We start from the raw sequence: 20135 nt of genomic DNA, 5'->3' as shown, positions 1-20135 counted from the left end.
CTGTAAATAATATTTCCTCCGATCAGAGTTGCATAAAGTTTCGGAATCTAGTAAATCTTATAATTAAATAAACGTACATACAAATTCTTAATTCGATCCTATAATATTCCTTCGCAACTTCGCTACAAATATTCTGCAATCTTGTATAACTTTAATCGCAAATTGTTTGAATATTTTACAAGATGTATATCTGGTAGTACTTTGGCAGTTAATTAATTTAAGTATTATGAAATTTAAACGGAGAGATACCAAACTTATATGGTTGTCCGAAATGTTTCTTTCGTTTTATAAGGAAATAATAGACGCACAATATTTTTTCTTTTATATTAGTTTATTGAATTATTGTTGAAAATGACAACGTGAGTTCGCGCTCGCCATCCATATATAAATAGCGTTGAAGCGGTCATCGCTTCTAAGAAAACTCTACATCTGGTCTTTTAGTTTTCTCAAGCATCGAAGGCATCGAAAAATGTCGATAAGGCATTAATAATTATTTCTATTAAATTGCATATATTATTGTTGAAAATGACAACGTGAGTTTGTGCTCGCCATACATATGCAGATGCGTTAGTTACAATAAACAGTAACTAGAAGATTGTTCTAGATACAATCGGTAGATTTAATCGATAGGTTTAAGATGTTCTTTTGTTTTTATCCCTGGTCCATGTAATAAAGTGCAATAAAGGTTTTTCGGCTCGGAACGGTGTGATAGATTTATCCAAGGAATAAAATAATAGCTATTGTGATCCTACCTCTGAATACAGAAATAACAACAATTATACACGGGCATAATAATAGAAATAGAACGAAATCGATCACACTTGAAACGAAAAAAACTTCTTGGACAACCTAATATAAAAATATTTCAAATAATACATAATTTAAACAAGGTGAACTAAATAATTTAGAAACAAGAATCAGAACCTCTTGAACATATCCTAAAATATTCGAAATCATTCGCTAAGAACTTCTACTCACGGCAGAAATTCTCCATCGATAAGGCATTAATAATTATTTCTATCAAATTGAATATATTATTGTTGAAAATTATGGCATGAGTTCGTGCTCGCCATACATATGCAGATGCGTTAGTTACAATAAACAGTAACTAGAAGATCGTTCTAGATACAATCGGTAGATTTAATCGATAGGTTTAAGATGTTCTTTTGTTTTTATCCCTGGTCCATGTAATAAAGTGCAATAAAGGCTTTTTGGCTCGGAACGGTGTGGTAGATTTATCCAAGGAATAAAATAATAGCTATTGTGATCCTACCTCTGAATACAGAAATAACAACAATTATACACGAACATAATAATAGAAATAGGACGAAATCGGTCACACTTGATTCAATAAAATGATATAAAACAGAAATTGTTGTTCATCTACTATCATCTTATGAAACGAAAGAAACTTCTCGGACAACCTAATATATCTAATGAACCTAATATATTCTTTAAATAAGTATACTTTATAGCTCTTCCGCCTTATAACCCCTTTAAACTAATCGAATACTTCAATCTTTATTACGCTATTATATAGAAACGAAACTTTGATCCGAACGTTTCTAGATTTGAATTTCAAGCGATACTGATACGAGGGCTTGAAATTGGGGTGCGGAAGAAAAGCGTATAGTTATTCGAAACTTGCTATATAGGATATGTTCAGAAAAATGCGTGTAGTTTGTCTACGTTGAGTGAAAGAAGTTGTAAAATGAAAAAGATTATATCATCTTTGCCCATTTCAATTTCCCATGAATACGTAAACATCGGCAATCTATTTACAACTAAAATTTTCAATCTGTTACATTTAATTATCCTCTCGAACTACAAAAATTACTCCTTTCAATCCGATTCGCCAACTTTCCAGTTCAAACACCGATACTCGAACGGATATCGCTCGAGTCTGAAGAATCCGTGGAAACGAGATCCAACGCAAACGTCAGGACGCAAAATTAGCTGGGCGTAATCGTAGAGACGGGAAATTCATTAATCGCGGTGTACTTTACGCGCGACGAAACGCGCTGCAAGTTCGCAGTTTCGGCATCGACTTCGGGACGACTCGCGCCGGAAGCTACACGAAACTGCATAATTCCACGGTAGTTTGATCAAATTGTTAGTCCGCCGGAGGACAGCCGCTAATAAATCTTGAACGAGTTAATCCTCTCTGCCATTTGGAGGAAAGAGGGTTGGGAGGAGAAGCTCGGAGCTGATGTTACGAGGGTCCGGTGCCAACTTGCAAAATATATTATTCGAAGGCTACCGCTCGGCAAAATGAATGTTTCCTTAGTCGAGTTTTTCGTTCTACCGCGGCCATTTCGATAGCTTTTCCAGACAAGTTTCAAACACGACGTGACCGGGAAAAGAATTCGCCGATTATTTTCGCCAATGACACGCCATACACCGAGCGTAACTTTTTAACATAAAGCTTTCTTTACGTTTTTATATGAATTTTTACTTTCCCCTTCGTTTTCCAGACTCCTATTTATCATGGAAAAAAGGTTTTGTCTAAGAGGAATTAAAAGCGTTGATTTTCGATAGTCGTTTCGCGTTACATTAATCGACAAATGTTTATTTATAGAGGTTTAATGGCATAATATGAAATGAGAGATCGTTAACGCGTTGACTACCTCTGGGATCACCGGCGGTAGCTGTTAGACTCGTTATGATACTACAGGGGCCACCGACGATGTCGGAATTGATACAAGTGTTTAAAGCAATGGACAATCTCTCTGAATTTTGCACGCTTCTAGCGTTAAGATAATATTCTGTACGACAATGCAACATAATGCGTGGTAATATGTTTAAACAGTTATAGGTTTTAAACGTATTTCAAAATATATTTCGCTGAAAAAGATGAGAGCATTTTAGAACATATGTAGGAAACAATTTAAAAGATAAATATGAAATTTCACTTGTATGTATTTATGTGCTTTTATCATTAATATCACTCTCCTCTCCAATATCATAAAGCGACGAAAGAACTTTGACGAGTCTTTTAATAAGAAACACAATGCATTTAATAGAACTCGAATAACATTTCATTTTGTGTAAATGTTCGTTCCTAAATTTCTACAGGGAAATTAAAAGATAGTCCTCGTATATTCGATATAAAATTATTTCATTCGTGCTTGTATTATCGTATTTTTATTAACATTTTTATAGTAAAAAAAATATTACATGTCGATAGAAAAGCACACGTGCGTATAACATCGTAAGTAGAGTTCGTCGGACTAAACGTGTACTAATTCTACTTACGATATGGCGTGCAGCAATTCTTGTCGCTGCTTCTCTTTAACTTTTACGCTTCCCCCTTCTTCGAGTGCAACTTGCAATTCTCTTTGGAGGACCGCTAATTTTCTGCGTTCCCCTTCCAAAAGCAAGGAGGTAACCTGCAACAAAAAGTATAAAATCCTAATTAGAAATTCTGAACATTGAGCATTCAGGAATGATCAAATTTTGATAATATCTTGTAAATGATTACTATCATGGAAAGTATATTGGAATTCATTTCGCTATAAACGGCGATACAGAAAACACTAAGAAATGATTTTATTTAAGAAAAGTTGTAAATTATTAGATATTACTGTCTGAAAACGTAATATATCCTGCAAATGATAATGTCTTCTCTTCCCTTAATTACCTACAAACGGTACGTATTACGAACGAAATACAGACGTGACGTTATATAGGATTTCATGCGATATCTGGTAGACGTGTCATTACCCACAAACGATATCGTAACACCAACAGTCGAGAACAACGCACGTTGCATACAGTTTTCTTTTTTACCGATAATCAGTCCAATCTCAATCGATCGCAAATCGTCAGACGATAACAGAGATAAATCGTCGAAAAAAATCTTACGAACTAGAAAATCGATAAAACGATCTATCCAAGCAACCCATGGCGCGCAATTCGAAAATTTTACCGATGCGTTCTCTTCGATCTTACCGTAATCTCCAATGCTATAATTCCTTCTTCCAATACATAAAAACGAACTTGGAAGGTGAATAATTCCTTGCACAAGTAAAGGGAGGGAAGAAAAGTTTTCTTAGAAAACTTCTTCCAGGAACGAAGGATCGAGCGTGGCGCGAAATTTGCTTTCCTGTTTAGCGCGATAACGATCTCGTGGTCTCCGTTTCTTGGTCGTGTTCTTCTCTAGGTGCATGCAACGTTTGCACGGCGATGTACCGGGTGTAGGTGCATCCACGTGTGTGTCTACGGCCACGTACCTCGCTGAAATACGTGGAACTTGCCTAGATATATTCGAGGAGATACGAGAACAAGCGGCATAAGACGCGAATACGCGATCTACTAGTTTAACCTGCATGCGAATGCGTCTCGTAATTGGTTTAAACCACTGAATTTCTTACGACTGTGTGATTTATTATTCCCAGATTATGCGAATCCGAGATTGGCCGAGTTTATATCTTTCCTGTGGATTTGAGATGTTTACCGTGGTAAGCGTCGTGGTGAACTTCCGGTGAATGATAGTAGAACGTATTTGTGTTGTGGCGAATGAATAAATCTGTGCTAATTGTATGGAGTGAAAATGGAAACTGAAATAATTTATAGAGTTGGAAATTGGACTACAGGATTGATTAATTCTGGCGAATTTGGAAAATTAATGAAGTTAGGTATTCAAAATAAACTATGGTTCAGAGGCGATTAAAGTTGTATTATTAACAAATGACCAATCGAAGATTAATTGGATTCGAACATTTTGCATAAAACAGGACTTAAATTTGTTATGTTAGAGTTATGAGGATCCAACGAATTATATAATAATCATTAAAAGAGTATTTCTGATATACTTGCAAGACAAAAGTATAATCCAAACATAAAAAAGCTTTTCGAAAGGTCTAGGGAAAAGGAGGGATCGTGCGCGTTCATTGGACAATAGGAGAAAACAAGGCAATGAAACAGCGTATACTTTCGAGCTGTTAACAAACTGCGATATGGTATCGTTTGTTGTAGTTGGGCAACACTCACTTTAGCCAGTAATCCAGGAAACTTTATCGTGACATCACATTTTCGCGTCAAGTGGATCGAAAGGCTGTTATCAGTTGCAGCAGAGCTTCGATAGTACGAGATATTGACTCGTGGAATGGTGGTCAGCTATCGAGTAGAAAGGACAGAAGAACGTCAATGATCATTCGCGATGACTAGAATTTTATTCTTTCGAAAATGATATCGTTGCAAAGATATTAAATATTTGAATTTAGCCGAATTGATTTCGGTTTACATTAGGTCGTTCGAAAAGTTTCTTTCGCTTTATGAGGAAATAATGCACAACATCTTCCATTTTATATTATTTTATCGAATTACGTATGATCCATTTTGTTCTACCAAGATGAAGATCACAACGTTTGACTGATTAGGTTTCGTGTTTGTATAAAGATGCGTCGTTATAAAAGACATGTCTGTAAAAGAAAGACACTTTTCGAACAACCTAATATATGCGAATTTTCGTATGCAAATTTGAATATTTTCGATAGAAATATTGTTTCACTGCAATTAAACATCAGATTAACAAAGTAAAGTCAACTAAGTAAGATAAGGATATAATGGTATTTAAGTAGTTACGTTAAAAATACGTGCGATCAAAAGAAAGACAGTTTTCGGACAACCTAATACATGCAAATTGAAGAAATATTATTTCACTACAATTAAACATCAGATTAACAAAGTAAAGTCAACTAAGTATGATAAGAATATAATGGTATTTAACTAGTTACGTTAAAAATACGTGCGATAAAAAGAAAGACACTTTTCGGACAACCTAATACATGCAAATTGAAGAAATATTATTTCACTACAATTAAACATCAGATTAACAAAGTAAAGTCAACTAAGTAAGATAAGAATATAATGGTATTTAACTAGTTACGTTAAAAATACGTACAATAAAAAGAAAGACATTTTTCGGACAACCTAATATATGCGAATTTTCGTATGCAAATTTGAATATTTTCGATAGAAATATTATTTCACTGCAATTAAACATCAGATTGACAAAGTAATGTCAACTAAGTATGATAAGAATATAATGGTATTTAACTAGTTACGTTAAAAATACGTACAATCAAAAGAAAGACACTTTTCGGACAACCTAATACATGCAAATTGAAGAAATATTATTTCACTACAATTAAACATCAGATTAACAAAGTAAAGTCAACTAAGTAAGATAACAAGATAATGGTATTCAACTAGTTACGTTAAAAATACGTACAATAAAAAGAAAGACACTTTTCGGACAACCTAATATATGCGAATTATCGTATGCAAATTTGAATATTTTCGATAGAAATATTGTTTCACTGCAATTAAACATCAGATTAACAAAGTAAAGTCAACTAAGTAAGATAACAAGATAATGGTATTTAACTAGTTACGTTAAAAATACGTACAATCAAAAGAAAGACACTTTTCGGACAACCTAATACATGCAAATTGAAGAAATATTATTTCACTACAATTAAACATCAGATTAACAAAGTGAAATCACTAAGTAAGATAAGAATATAATGGTATTTAACTAGTTACGTTAAAAATACGTACAATAAAAAGAAAGACACTTTTCGGACAACCTAATATATGCGAATTTTCGTATGCAAATTTGAATATTTTCGATAGAAATATTGTTTCACTGCAATTAAACATCAGATTAAGAACGTAAAATCACTAAGTAAGATAAAAATATAATGGTATTTAACTAATTACGTTAAAAATACGTACAATATACCCGTTTATAAACTTTATCTACATATTCCTTTAAAATTCTGTATTATTTTACATTACTGAGCTACTTCGAATTTCTTCCTACATTTATCGTCCAATTTCTTCCTACGGTGCAATTAACAATCAACTAAGTGCAATAATTTTTAATTCGACAGACGTCTTCATTCGATCGTTCATCGATGGCGTTGATCGACGAAAGAAAAACGAATGGAAAATTAAACTTCCCAACTTGCAAAACAGTTTTATTCGTACGATATAGGATGAAACAGAGGAGGAAGATATTTCTCACTAAATCAGTTATTACGATCAACTGGCAGCTGAGTGACGTTACTCGGCTACGCAGATTATTAAAGATATAATTCTCCATATTGGGTATAACAGTTTCTTTTTCCATCGAACTAACAAGGATATCGGATTACGACAGACAGGATAATAGCTTAGATCTTCGTAATCGTCTTTTAGCGTAGCGACTATAGGAAGGGCGTAATTAAAGAATTACGTAAACTCGCATTTCGACAGACATCCTGCCGAATCATATTTCTAACTGTTCGTTTTCAGGAAAAAGCAACAACTATCGATACCAGGCAAATTGTTCCTGCTTCGTCTTTATTATTCTTCGTTCTCTTCTCCTTCTTCTTTCTCTTGTCATCGTGACGATGGTCTTTCGCATGCTTAAACAAACATAAGCGTTCGTTGATGAAAGAGAAAACCTGTCTTCCTTCATGGATGAAGGTTTAACGTGCGTTTTATTACGGGAAATGGACGCTCCTTGAAGTCTGATATGTAAATTTAAATACCTGGACGTTTGAATTTTTCAAGACACTTTAAATAAACTCTGCCTATCATCTAACTCGAAACTATTGCGTTTATCGTATTCGTATATTTTATTCTTTTATCTGTTAATTCTTTTTACGAACTGTCGGTATATTATAATTAAATTTCTTCCATCGTCCTCTATCATTTTATTCGTGGAAGAAGATTCCGTGTGATTTTAGAAATTTAGATACGTCTGCCATTTTACAATATTGAAATTAAAATACTTTCTGAACTGACGAAACTTTGACATAAATAAATCGACGCTTTTTTTTTACGAGAAACGACAAATTACATCGATGTATTAAAGAATGTAAGATCTCATTTTAAAGAACGTAAGTTCTTGGTCAGTGACCTAGCTTGACCTTAATGCATCCACGTGGAAACATTCTACTTACATTTTCCGATGTCTCCCTCGACCTCTCGTAACCCTTAAAAGCATTCTATTTCTACTCATAGCATATTCCTTCAAGTATAGTAGACTATCATCAACCGTTCTACATACGTAGATTCTTTAAAAAGATCGTAAGATTTTAAAGACTTTTAGTGTTGGAAGAATAAAAAATATTTAATCAACGGATATTAAAATATCAACATCTCGACTATCGAATATTGCTGATCAAGATATCGTTGATGTATATTATTACTTGCTATATCAAATATCAATTTTCATTTTACTCCAATATTCATTTCGTATTACTAACAATTATATCGTTTTTTCTCGTGCAAACGTTTTCCATTTCACACGTATAATTATTATATCGAAACCATAAATTATTTGTTTCGTTCCTTTGACAAAATCACAGTCAAAATGTATTGACTGACGTTTCAATTACGATCTCTTCCCAGTAACGATTCTTTATTACTCCAGAAACCACAAACACAATTTTCTTGTTAATATTTATTAAATATTCATATATAATTTGATCGTTATTTGTCAACGACAAAAATTACAAGCATCGATTTCATACCATCGCTCGACAGACTTACGAAACAAAATTCTTAAAAAAAAAAAAAAAAAAAACAAATCAAAAGCCATCAGAAAAACGAGCCACGATGCAAATGCACCGCGAAGTCCGATCGAATTTCGTGAAATTGCAACCGGTGCAAAAATAACTCGACCTCGTTCGCGATTCGATCGATCGGTTGGACTTTCCGATCGCGGAAAAAGCGATGCGAGAAAAATCGCTCCGTTACGGCCTCGATTAACACCTTAACGACAAAGCGTACCAAATAGTATCTTAACTATGACGTGCATTATCTGTGGCGAATACGAATTAACATTTTATTAAATTAAATAATCACCATTGCAGACCATAAACACCAGGATGCCTGTGTAGTTGTTACGTTTATTTATCACGTACACTCTAACAAATAATATTTTTCGCTACGTGAAAACACAAATGATGCGAATATGCGATGACAAATTTATAATAAGATAATTATATAATATAAAAGCAACGGAAAGCGTACAACTTGTTCTAAATACTAGTAGAATCCTTTCGCACAACAAATTACAAGTTAGGTGTAGATCATCGATTTGTTTTTATAATTTTTCGTTAAAAGGAATAATCAGAGATCTTGTATTTTGCAAAATCTTTCTCTTCAAATGTTATTTATTCCATCGGTAAACTGTAATTGGTAATTTTGTTGATAATAAAAATTTCACTAATATTATTTTAAAGATGATCCACGTGTCCTGATATTTATTAGTTTGGTTTTCTTTACATTTTTGTATGAATGTTCACTTTCCTCTTCGTTTCCCAGCCTCCTATTTATTATGGAAAAAAGGGTTTTGTATAATTATTTATTACCGATAGTGTAACTACGAATGTTATTTTGTCATGTTACGTAAACGCTTCGACTTTGGCGAAAAAATGCACAAATGTAATATTCTGAAAATAGTCGATTGAAAATGGTGAATACCTTTTTCGACCCTATTTAGTTATTGTGGTAAGCAGTGAAAGGATTAAACCTGTTCCCTTACGGACGTATTTCCTTTTGTCGTACGTAATGACAAAAGTCTCGAGGCAAATGGCTGCTAGAGGAGCGAAACGAACGAAATTATCCGCGATGAAAGGAGTAAACCGTGAAACGACAACACTAACCTTCGCGAACTAGCAAAAAGCAAGCAGAGAAGGGAAATAAAATATATTTCCGCGTCACTTAGGACTTAGACGATCGTTTGCCGGTGCATCCGCCAGTCTCGGTAACTTTTTGTTGCATCGTCCGCTGTCAGGACAACTGATTGTTGAATGGAGACGGAGAAAAGATAGGGGATAATTGAGACGTGCGTTTATGGCATTTGAAACGAGTGTGTATACACTCAAGATTTATTGGGATATACGTATGTGTAAAATGTTTCCCAGTTATATCATGATCGCTTGGGTCAGAGTAACATTTAGAAGCGGATGTTGATAAATGTAAATTTATATTTTTATCTCCAAGATACCCAAGTTTCTTTTCAACTAAATTACGATTTTCCTGTTTCTTCGATGCTTATATACATACCTGGTTGATTATATCAATTGCACGTAAATTTAGTTATTGTTACAACTATATTATAATTATTCTCGTGTGTCTTCTTAACACTTTCATTTATGCTAATGAAACATATTCGAACTTCGTTATACGTATATTTTGCTATCGACAATTTTAACAAATTTCCTCCAAAAATAGCAAGCATACTCTAAACCATTATATTTTGAAGAAGTCTTTCTCTGCTTTGTAATTCTTTCATACTTCCATCTGTGCTAATAAAAGAACAGTGAAAAATTTAATCGTACAAGCTGCATATAACATGCAAGAATATAGGAAATATTCAAAGCAAATTATATTCCCAAATATAATATTTAGAGGATGAATTAAATTTCTATTGAGATTTTATTTCCTTAATTATGTACTCGACAATCTAAATTTGCATAAACATCCCAGTCTACTAAATGAAACTCGCTCGAACTTCGTCGTGTTTCTGCATTAACAGTCTTCAGAAATTTCCTCCGATAATGCCAGATGATAAGCTATTTCGAAAAATCCATTCATCACCGATATCGCAATTCGTGTCTTCTGCAAACTTCATCAATTATACGATCATTAAGAAGTAAGAAGTCCAGTGAATCGTCGAGAATTTTCAACCTAACATTCCACGTCGGTTGGCAGACCTTCCGTAAACGCGATTAATCGATAGCCGTCCGACGAGCGCGGTTTCAGGCATTTGCAAAATGACATTTAATCGAATCGACGAAAAGGAAAGGAGGTGGAGGAAGGCGATGGGAAAAGAATTATTATGACGGATGTCGTAATTTCTTTGGTCGGTGCATGGCGCATCGGTCGCGCCATTATCCGGTTACGCTTCCATGAACCCAGGACTGTTTTCACTTTTACGCGACGTATTATCATAAACACCGCGATCAAAATGATGGACCACCGTCACGATCGAGTTCGATTCGTTTTTCAAACTCACTTGTGGTTTGTACGTCGTTTGGACCACAATTTCGTTGTCGTTCTGGTACGTTGATGCGTTTTTGAATAGGCAAAAACTTTGAGCTTCTTGTAGGTTCTAGGAAATAGGTTCGAAGTTGCTTTTTTAACTCTTTCGTGATTATGAACATATATATATATATATATATATTTGTAGGGAAGATAACTCGAAAAATATGAAGGACTGAAGATTCCAGTGGTGTGATACTCCTATTAATTCTTAATAATTATGTAATAACTCTTAATACATTTCTTCAAACCGTGAAAACGAAACGCGATAGACATGACTAACGTATAACATGACTAACGATGAAGCTTTTGTCGTGGTTGATCGATGTATCGTGTGCTTCTAAATTTTCAAATAATTAAATCCAAATTCTCGATATCTTGACTCGCGCCACCGTAAGTTTTATTCTGTCGTATGAAAGAGAACGTTTGAGACGTTGCGGATGAAAGTTGGAGAATACATTAGGTCGATCAAAAGGATCTTCAGTTCTGTCTTTTTTTTTTAAAAAGATATCGATTCGGTAGAATCTCATTTATGCGAACTTGTCGGAAGACAAACAGTTTATATAATAACATTTCGCCAATTTTTCCCACTGCTTACCATTTTTCATTCGTCTTATAGGACTTGGCGTTTAGATACGTCGATTCAACTGGCAGAAAATCAGTTGCTCTGAAATTAATTAAAATTTCGTTCGAGCAAATGGAATTCAGCTAAACGAAACTCTAACATCGCATGAAACCTCTTCTCAACCAAGTACACATCCATTCTACAATTTCTCGCATCGGATCCAAGTCGACCACGTAGACTCACGCATTACAGCTGATCGACGATTTAATGATCTCGTGACTCGACATTACCCCGTGGTATACATCGTGGCGATTAAAGCTACCAGGGGTCGATTGAATCGGGACGCGACACGATGTTCGCTCGCCGGGCATTAAGCCGTGTCGTTTATAATGAGCCGCGTCGCGATTAATTAGACTCGCGCCATATTGCAGGGCAATTAATAAAGCCTCATCGGTGATTACGATAGAAGCGAAGGGTAACATTTTATTCAGGGCCTGGTATATCTGCTCGGTCGATCAAATTATGTTAGAACGGCCACTGTGGCCCTGCCATCGCATAACATCTGTTTGTTCGATAATTCATGAAGCTCGTCGCGAAACATTCTGCTTCTGGTCTCTCCGCGGTTATTTTCTTCCTTTTCCAGACTCCCTTAGCCCTGCTTTCTTGCGCGTCTTCCTCTCTTCTTATCTTATTTCTTTCTCGCGTTTTCTTTTTCGCGTCTTCTATGCATTAGCCTCCTTTAACGATCATTAACTTTGTCACCAGGAGGTTTCTGCGTGCCTTCTTGGCTTCCTATTTTCATTTCGTGTACGAAGGGTTGTATTATACTGATTTTGAAGAAAGATAACATTGGTACATACAGTGGCAGATGTACATGGACTAAGTAAATGAATTTTATGTAGATGAAGGGCGCGCGATATCGTATTTTTGTAAGTGGCGAATATTGATCGGTACATTACGAATGTTCGTGCATTAACGTTCAGAAATATATAGAATGTATATATAATACGTGAAAATATGTAAAATAATGAAAGTAAAATATTTAGAAGGTGAAACGTAACTCTAGTCGGGTTATATTCGGACGCGCAAGAAGCTAATTATTCAACGATATTTGATGACAAAAAACTGATCGGTCAGCTGAAACGGGAAGTCGTCGATTACTCGACGATTATATTATCTAAACGAAGTAACCGTTAACCGGTGTAAGTTGGAACAAACTAATCTAATCACTTTTGTAAGAATATAGAAAGGCTTGATCCTGATAGTATGTCTGCTACATAAATGGAAAACTGGCGTAAAAAGTAGCGTGGATCTAATCCTTGGATCGGGATAAAGGCGAGTTAGTTGATCGTTACGTTTCATGACAGGGAATTATTAAGAAATCTCCGGAGAAAGGTAAGATTGTGGCAAAAACGAAATTACGCTGTTTCGTTTATCCGTGATCAAGTTACAGAGAGAAAACACGTGATAATGTCGCAAATTCTTCGCGATGATGTTGCCATCCGATAACAAAAACTTGTCTTGGAAGACAGAAAGAGGGGAAGAAAGTTAAGCTTACTTTATTATCAGAAAATGTGCTCAATATTAAATATATATAGCTTCTTTCGTAATTGAAGTTCATACGCGTTCACGGTTTATTGATCTTCTAAATATTGGTTATTACGGAAGAATTCTCTTTAAATTTTATTGCAAATGAGCAAAGAAATATTATAGGTTATTGCACTCGAAATGATAGATTTCTCAGTCGTGTAAAAAGGTTTGCAACATTTAGTGTTCGAATACAATAGCAAACATACGTTTGAAGAGTAGAACATGATTAACGATTTGTTTAAATCATTTTATTGTGAATTGTACCTGTAATCGTGTCGGCAATTGTAAATTAACGTTTAGAAACTAAATTGATCATCTTCGCTTTTTGTAGATTCGTTAATCTCGGTAATCTATGTAATTGACATTTAACTTTTTAGAGAAAAGATCGAATAATGAAACTGTAATAGAAAATTCATTCGAAGGTAAAACTTCTCCCCAAAATTACGCAATCACGATAAAGGTGAAACATTGTGAAACGATTTTTATGGTCGTTGAAGCGTGGAATGGGTAGATATAAAACGTCGACGTAAAGATTGGCAACGAGGCCGGATGAAAATCGATTGCAGGTGCTCGAAACGGCGCGAAACCAAAGAATTATGTACGATCGACTGATTCTGCGTGACCGGCAGGGCTTTCCAATTTCGACCACCTTTTCGTCGATCGGTTCTATGGAAGAGAAAGGTGATGCCTTTCTAAAATGTACGATCGATCGCCTCTGATGAAAATCGATCGCAAGAAACCGGAAGTGAAAATGCATTGCCACGATACTACCACGCAAACTTTTTGCTTCGTGAACTGTGTTTTGTTACCTTTCTCCGTTAATTAGAGTGGCAGTTACGATGAAGCGGAAACAACATCAATAAATGAATAAATTGCGATTAAGATAGTAGAAGGATGTCTTAGAGAAAAATTCTAGGCAAAAGGAGAGATTATGGAAAGATAGTTAAAAAATAAAAAAGCCTATCGAATAATGTGACAAGTTTATGGTAAAAAATGTGTGTCAAGGAATATTGTGACGGGAATGTATGTAGGAGGTGTAGAATAAAAGAAATTTATATCGGTTGGGACGTAATCTCATAAAATTTTCATAGTATTTTTCTCCACTGTTCACTTTTCTGTTCTTTTTTATTTTCTTGCTTTTATTTCACTCTTAAGACATTATTTTATTTCGACGATCAATTTTCTTCAAAAAAAAAATTCAATAAAATCCTGAGTCTATTAATAATTTTTAAAATTCGAGAAGAACTGCTTCAATTTGGAAGATCCTAAGTTGAGAAATGATTCCGGAAATGGTTAATTTATTGATCCAGATCTTTGGAAGCATAATTAGACAGAGAAAGGCGATATCGACGAATCGATCGATCGAGGAAGAAAGAGAGTGCAACAGACTTTCTTTGGTTTCTTCGGTTTCAAGTAGCCATTTGTTTTAGTAGTATGTACTATGCTTTCTGGGTCGTGCCTCTCACTGGCCTATACTCACACTCTTGGCAAAAGTGACTATTGAATTTGCAACCCACCACCTTGTACGGTGAATGGGCTATCGATTCCGGATCGAATTTGTTTCTGACCTCGACAAGGATACCGGAGTCGGAGCTGAGTTAGACGCCTTTTTTAAAACACCTGCCTTCAAAATAATTTTATTAAGCGTTAGTTGTGAGAACCTTTACACAATTGTGTTGACCATAGAATAAGAGTTGAAATATTCGATCTACTACTTTAATATATCAGTTCATTCTCGATCTTCTTCTAATTCTGTTCCTAATGAATTTAAGTTGTTTAGATTGCAAATACTGTTTCATAAAATTGCAGTTGCGAACAGGAACTCGAAGAATTTGTCGAGAGAGAAACAAATTTAATTTGGTGTAGGAGTATTTTTATGCTGTTTATTCAGTGTCACAGTGTACATTTACTACTTTATGTTGAAATAATATTGATTAGATTATAATATTTGCAACTGGGTCATTCGCAAGAATTATATGTCGTTCGAAATTTATTATTTTTCTTTCCAATCTGTTTCTCTTATTTTAATTCAGGATATGAAATAGCACAACTGTAACGTATAACGTTATGACTAATGATACCGACATCGTATAATATCGTCATTGAGATCGTATTGATATAGTACAAATATTTCAGAGGCAATTACCTCGAGCTGCACGCCGAAAAGGTCTCGCGATCGACCGGGTCTTGAGGTTTCTAACTCCTGCATTTCGGCTTCTCTCTCTGCCAGTCCCATTTCTCCAAAATATCTGAAACATAGAAATCAAGAACAATTAAATTTACTCGTAATCTCTTACTTTTCCGTCATACAAAATTGTAATTTAATTCTATTTAAAGTGTTACGTATATTCGTTGGCAGAAATAAAATCGTCGCTTTGTTCTTGTTCGTGTCTATACAGAAGAATCACGATTATTCATACTGATAACATATGCGAAAGACTTATTTCGATTTCGAATTATTTTCTAAATATTAATGTTAACCACACAGAAACAAAGTTTATCGAATAAAAATGTAACAGTTCCTTTTACTTTCTATTTATCCTCTCCAATTACGGAGAACTATTCTCTCAAATTTTCCATTAATCGATACTCCGATAATCGATCGTCCCATTAATCAACGTTTTGCTAATCGAGATTCTACATGCAGAAAATAAGAGGTAAATACGAAATCGTTGAAAGGTTATGATGTAAAAGGAATTGAAAGGTAACTTATTCTGATATATGTACGTGTATACATACATTACGAAATGTATATTTAGTGGTAACTAAAAAGATTACAAACTAGGAGCCCATACATAGATTAAATCTACGCAGTCCTCGAAAGTGTGCATAACAGAACAGTAAGTCTGTACATAGTTTGGAGATCGATAGAGATCTATGTTGTTTCGCGAGATAGATCGAGATTCGGTTGGTCTTTTGAAACTGGTGTTATATAGCACTGAAAGACAGGTTCTTCAGGTTGATTATTTGTATAGAACGTATGACTTGTATTGGAGTTAGACAAGTTGCATATTTCGTGTTATGCAACGTACATATTGTCCAAATTCCTGTAATTAAACGTAGCTTTTTATAGCAACAATTAAAATAAGAATTATAATAAGCTTTCTGTTATCATTGGATTGTTACAAACTACTATTATATGCATTGAAAAAAATTGATTTACATAATGTTATAGAGTAGAGTGATTATGAGTTGTCTCAGTTTGCTCATAATTAACATGCACTCTATAAAATAATACATGCTTTAAAATCATGAAATATATTAGAAATTTTGTAACTAAATTACTGCATCTATATTATATACGTGTATATAAAATATACGACATTTAGATACTTTGTATAAATACAACTACTGCTGTGGATTTCCAAATGGTAGAAAAGTTAAATCGTCACGAGTACGACATCGCTATCTTTAAAGTATTCGATTATATAAAGCGTTCCTGTCTTCGATAAAATTATAGACATTTTGAAAGTTATTCGTCGGAAGAATAATATAATTGCTAACAGTTATCAATTATTGACACCCATTATTGATTCGTCGTGAACAAATATTAGAAAGGAAAATTCACAATAAATATAAATGAGGTACTAGAAGGAAAAAAGCTGTACAAACTACAAAATATTTAATTGAACTTTAATAAAAATGATAAAATTGAATTTCAATAGAAAAATTTCTGTGTTTCCAAGTATTGGAACACATCAAACATATAAACGGTGTTACCAAATCCGATCGATAATAAAACTCATAAAACAACTAGAAGAGAAGCTGCGTAACGAGGTTCCGATTAGAGAGCAAGAGGTTAAGTGGTTAAAGCGAAACAACGCGCGAGTTTTGTACACATTGTTCGTCGCATGAGTGGCCATGAATCATACGAGACAACGAGAGAACAATTCCTCGATGCTTCCAGGTGCAATTAAACGTCTCTAAACGTTGCGTGCCAAGCGCAGCAGCAAATCAACTTCCTTTTTCCTTCTTTTCCCTATCTCACTGTCTACCTCCGTCCGTTTCATTCTTTTTTTCTTTTTTTTTTTTTTTATTTCGTTACGGGGACTGTGCTTAATGCAATTAGAAGAAGATCGGCGCGCGGCAAAACCCACGCGAAAACTCGTAACAATACAATGCGTCTCGCGGAAACAATGGACGCACTTGGAGCTTCTCGTACGCGCATCGACCTTAACGATACCGCCGACAGCGAGATTATTCGGTAATTATTCGTAATTAATTTCGCGGTGACGTTCGAACGGCTACGACTGCCCGGCATTGTCTGGTGGCTTTCACTGAATTATTTTAATTGCGTTAAAATCGATCGGATGTTCGGAGAAGGTATCGCGCAATTATGGAAATCGATGATCGGTCCTGCAAGTAGCATTGCGGATAGAGCTTTAACGAGAGAACGAAGATTTATCGATACGTATATACATGTAAATATTTGCAACGTGGAAATGATAGGTTGTTACATTGTTTTGTTGATTATTTTACCCTTTTATTAGTTGTTGATTTAATAAAATAATTATTAACAGAAGTTACGTTTAATTAAATTATTCTCCGATGCATCGTAATTCTTTAATAACTATACAGAAAAAAAGAATGTTTCAGATAAGTAAATGTTAATAGGTTTGATAAGAATTATCTTAAATTATATAGCAATATGATATTAAATGATTCGTTCCTTTTTTTAGTTTTTTATTGTGAAGAAGCAAGTTTTTCTAAATATCTGCAACTACAATTTATCACGTTATACGTGTATAGTTATAGATCGTTTATTTCTTTATACTATAGGTAATAATACATTTTGTTAAATAGATTATGGCCGTAATAAACATATAGATGGAAGATTAGATATGGAATTTATTGTTTTTGTGTAATAACAGCGTATGAATATTTATTAGATGCAGAAAAAGATTTCACATTTTGTTTTACGATTTGCAGCAGTACGTCAGATTGAGATATTCTAGCGTTCTGTAGCGTGTTTATAGCGTCGGCATCGAATTTTTAAAATATCGTGTCGTTTGTCATTTTCTTCGCGATATTAACTCAGAAAAGCATCGTGAATACAATGGCAGTCGATAAAGTGCATATTCAACACTGCAATGCCCTTGTATTTTAATCTAATAGAAACTATACTGAGGTTGTTGAAACCATTCTTTTTCTTACTCTTGACGCCAGTGCGGTAGTATTATATATGTATTTTGTGGAAAAAATATTTTTGGTACTATTTTCCTTATAAATACTTCAGTAACTGATATTCCGATCAATTGCTATATTGCGATCCCGATCTGCCATAAAAAACGAAATTATATGATATATTGTATGATAATATGTAATTAATAGCTAATTTTATAGAATTAATTTTATACATATAATTAACTATCGTAAACTTTATTATACCCACAATAATTATGAACTATTATACGACATTTCATGTAATTATGTAACTAACAATATATAATTTGATACAAGCAAAGATGATCAGTAGAATAATCTTATAAATGTCTTCATAAATTCTTTCACCTCATGGTTTACTTCGCACATTTTATACTTAACTTCGTCCGACGAAATCAAGGTGAATGACTCTATTCGATTTCGCAGTTTTAACGACTCTGTTTCGTGTAGCCAACATGAAAATGTCAAGCTGTCGCGTTAGAAAACCTTCACCGTGGTACTGCGTCAGCGATTGCGTTACGACCGGCAGATACCTGCAATTAGATTCTTTTTGTATGAAAGTTTCGTTGGCTATTTATCATTTCGCGTTCAATCATACTTACCGCGAAATACCGTGGAATTATAAGACTAGCTTTCCGCTTAATCGCTAGAGAACCATCTACCAACATTAGCCTTGCCCCTCATCTAACGCACGATCCGCTTATTATATTGAAATGATGCGCACCGCAACTCGGTTTTCCACCTTTCCGACCAGCTTGCGTCTGACGAAACGTTATTTTGCAACGCGAACCAACGAAGTTTCGTACGAGTCACCATCGGATATTTTATAGAATTTATTCTCTTGGACAATTCGTATGTTTGAAAGTGAATCGGCGAGGAATAATGTTGCGAAACTTTGGCGCAGGATTTCGTAAAAGAAGCAACGTCGCTTCCTGGACGCACCCTACTGTTACGAGATCGAAGAATGTTAAAGAAGTAGAACGTACGATGATTCAGATTCTGGCGTGTTTCAACTTAAACTTATCCTTTTAGAATCGAATATTCTATAGGGCAAATTTTCCCTTTATTGTTCATTGACGATGGAGTATATTTACTCTGCTGGTTTTGTAAAAAAGATTTAGTACTCAGTTTTATTGAAAACAAATACATTTGTATTTTATTCAATTAATAATTTGTAAAAGAACAATAACGTATTACGTTTCGATGGATTGTTTAAATGCCACGAATTCGAGGATTAAGGTATTAACGAAGAATAGCGCCTTAATGCAACAGATTGATTTTACTGGAACTTGGACCCGCAATCGAATTAATTTTGGAGTCATTTTAAATTTTTATTCGCTTCTCCATCTAAAGATTAAGAACGTTTACACGGAAATTAAAAAGATTAATCAGTAGTTATTTACGGCATTATATTCCTAAGCTTCTGAACTACTTGCGTTTGATTCGTTCGACCTTCGCTCTCTACGATTACTCATTCAAAACCTTAGAACACCTACTCGCGCATTTATCTTTATATTATCTGCCAATCTACAAGTAAAATTTCTCTTAACATATTTACAATTTCATATATTCTATAGTAATAGTAATATATTTTATTCAGAAAAATACATCTACATAGGTATTTATTTATGAACGGATCAACAAATTTGTACGATAATCTTTTTTAAGCGATCTAAATTACGATATAGCAATAACGCAACCGAGAACAAAGCAGAAAATATGTATTTCGTTGCCACATGTGAAATTTCACAAGCGTGTACAATTTTTCTGA

General features: G+C 34.3%; 1 protein-coding gene across 1 annotated transcript in view; it reads right to left on the bottom strand.

The window, feature by feature from the left end:
* Window positions 1–20135, bottom strand: part of LOC139989697 (uncharacterized) — a 104033-nt gene that overhangs the window by 19239 nt on the left and 64659 nt on the right. Inside the window, exons 2-3 of the mRNA XM_072008218.1 lie at window positions 15348–15450; window positions 3256–3389 (exon numbers count right to left, since the gene is read on the bottom strand). Coding sequence (XP_071864319.1) covers window positions 3256–3389; window positions 15348–15437 — 224 coding nt within the window. The 5' untranslated portion in view covers window positions 15438–15450. The remainder of the gene's footprint in view (window positions 1–3255; window positions 3390–15347; window positions 15451–20135) is intronic.

Source organism: Bombus fervidus, chromosome 8 (assembly GCF_041682495.2).
Source record: "Bombus fervidus isolate BK054 chromosome 8, iyBomFerv1, whole genome shotgun sequence".
Lineage (NCBI taxonomy): Eukaryota > Metazoa > Arthropoda > Insecta > Hymenoptera > Apidae > Bombus > Bombus fervidus.
This window is presented reverse-complemented; position numbering and strand designations above follow the sequence as displayed.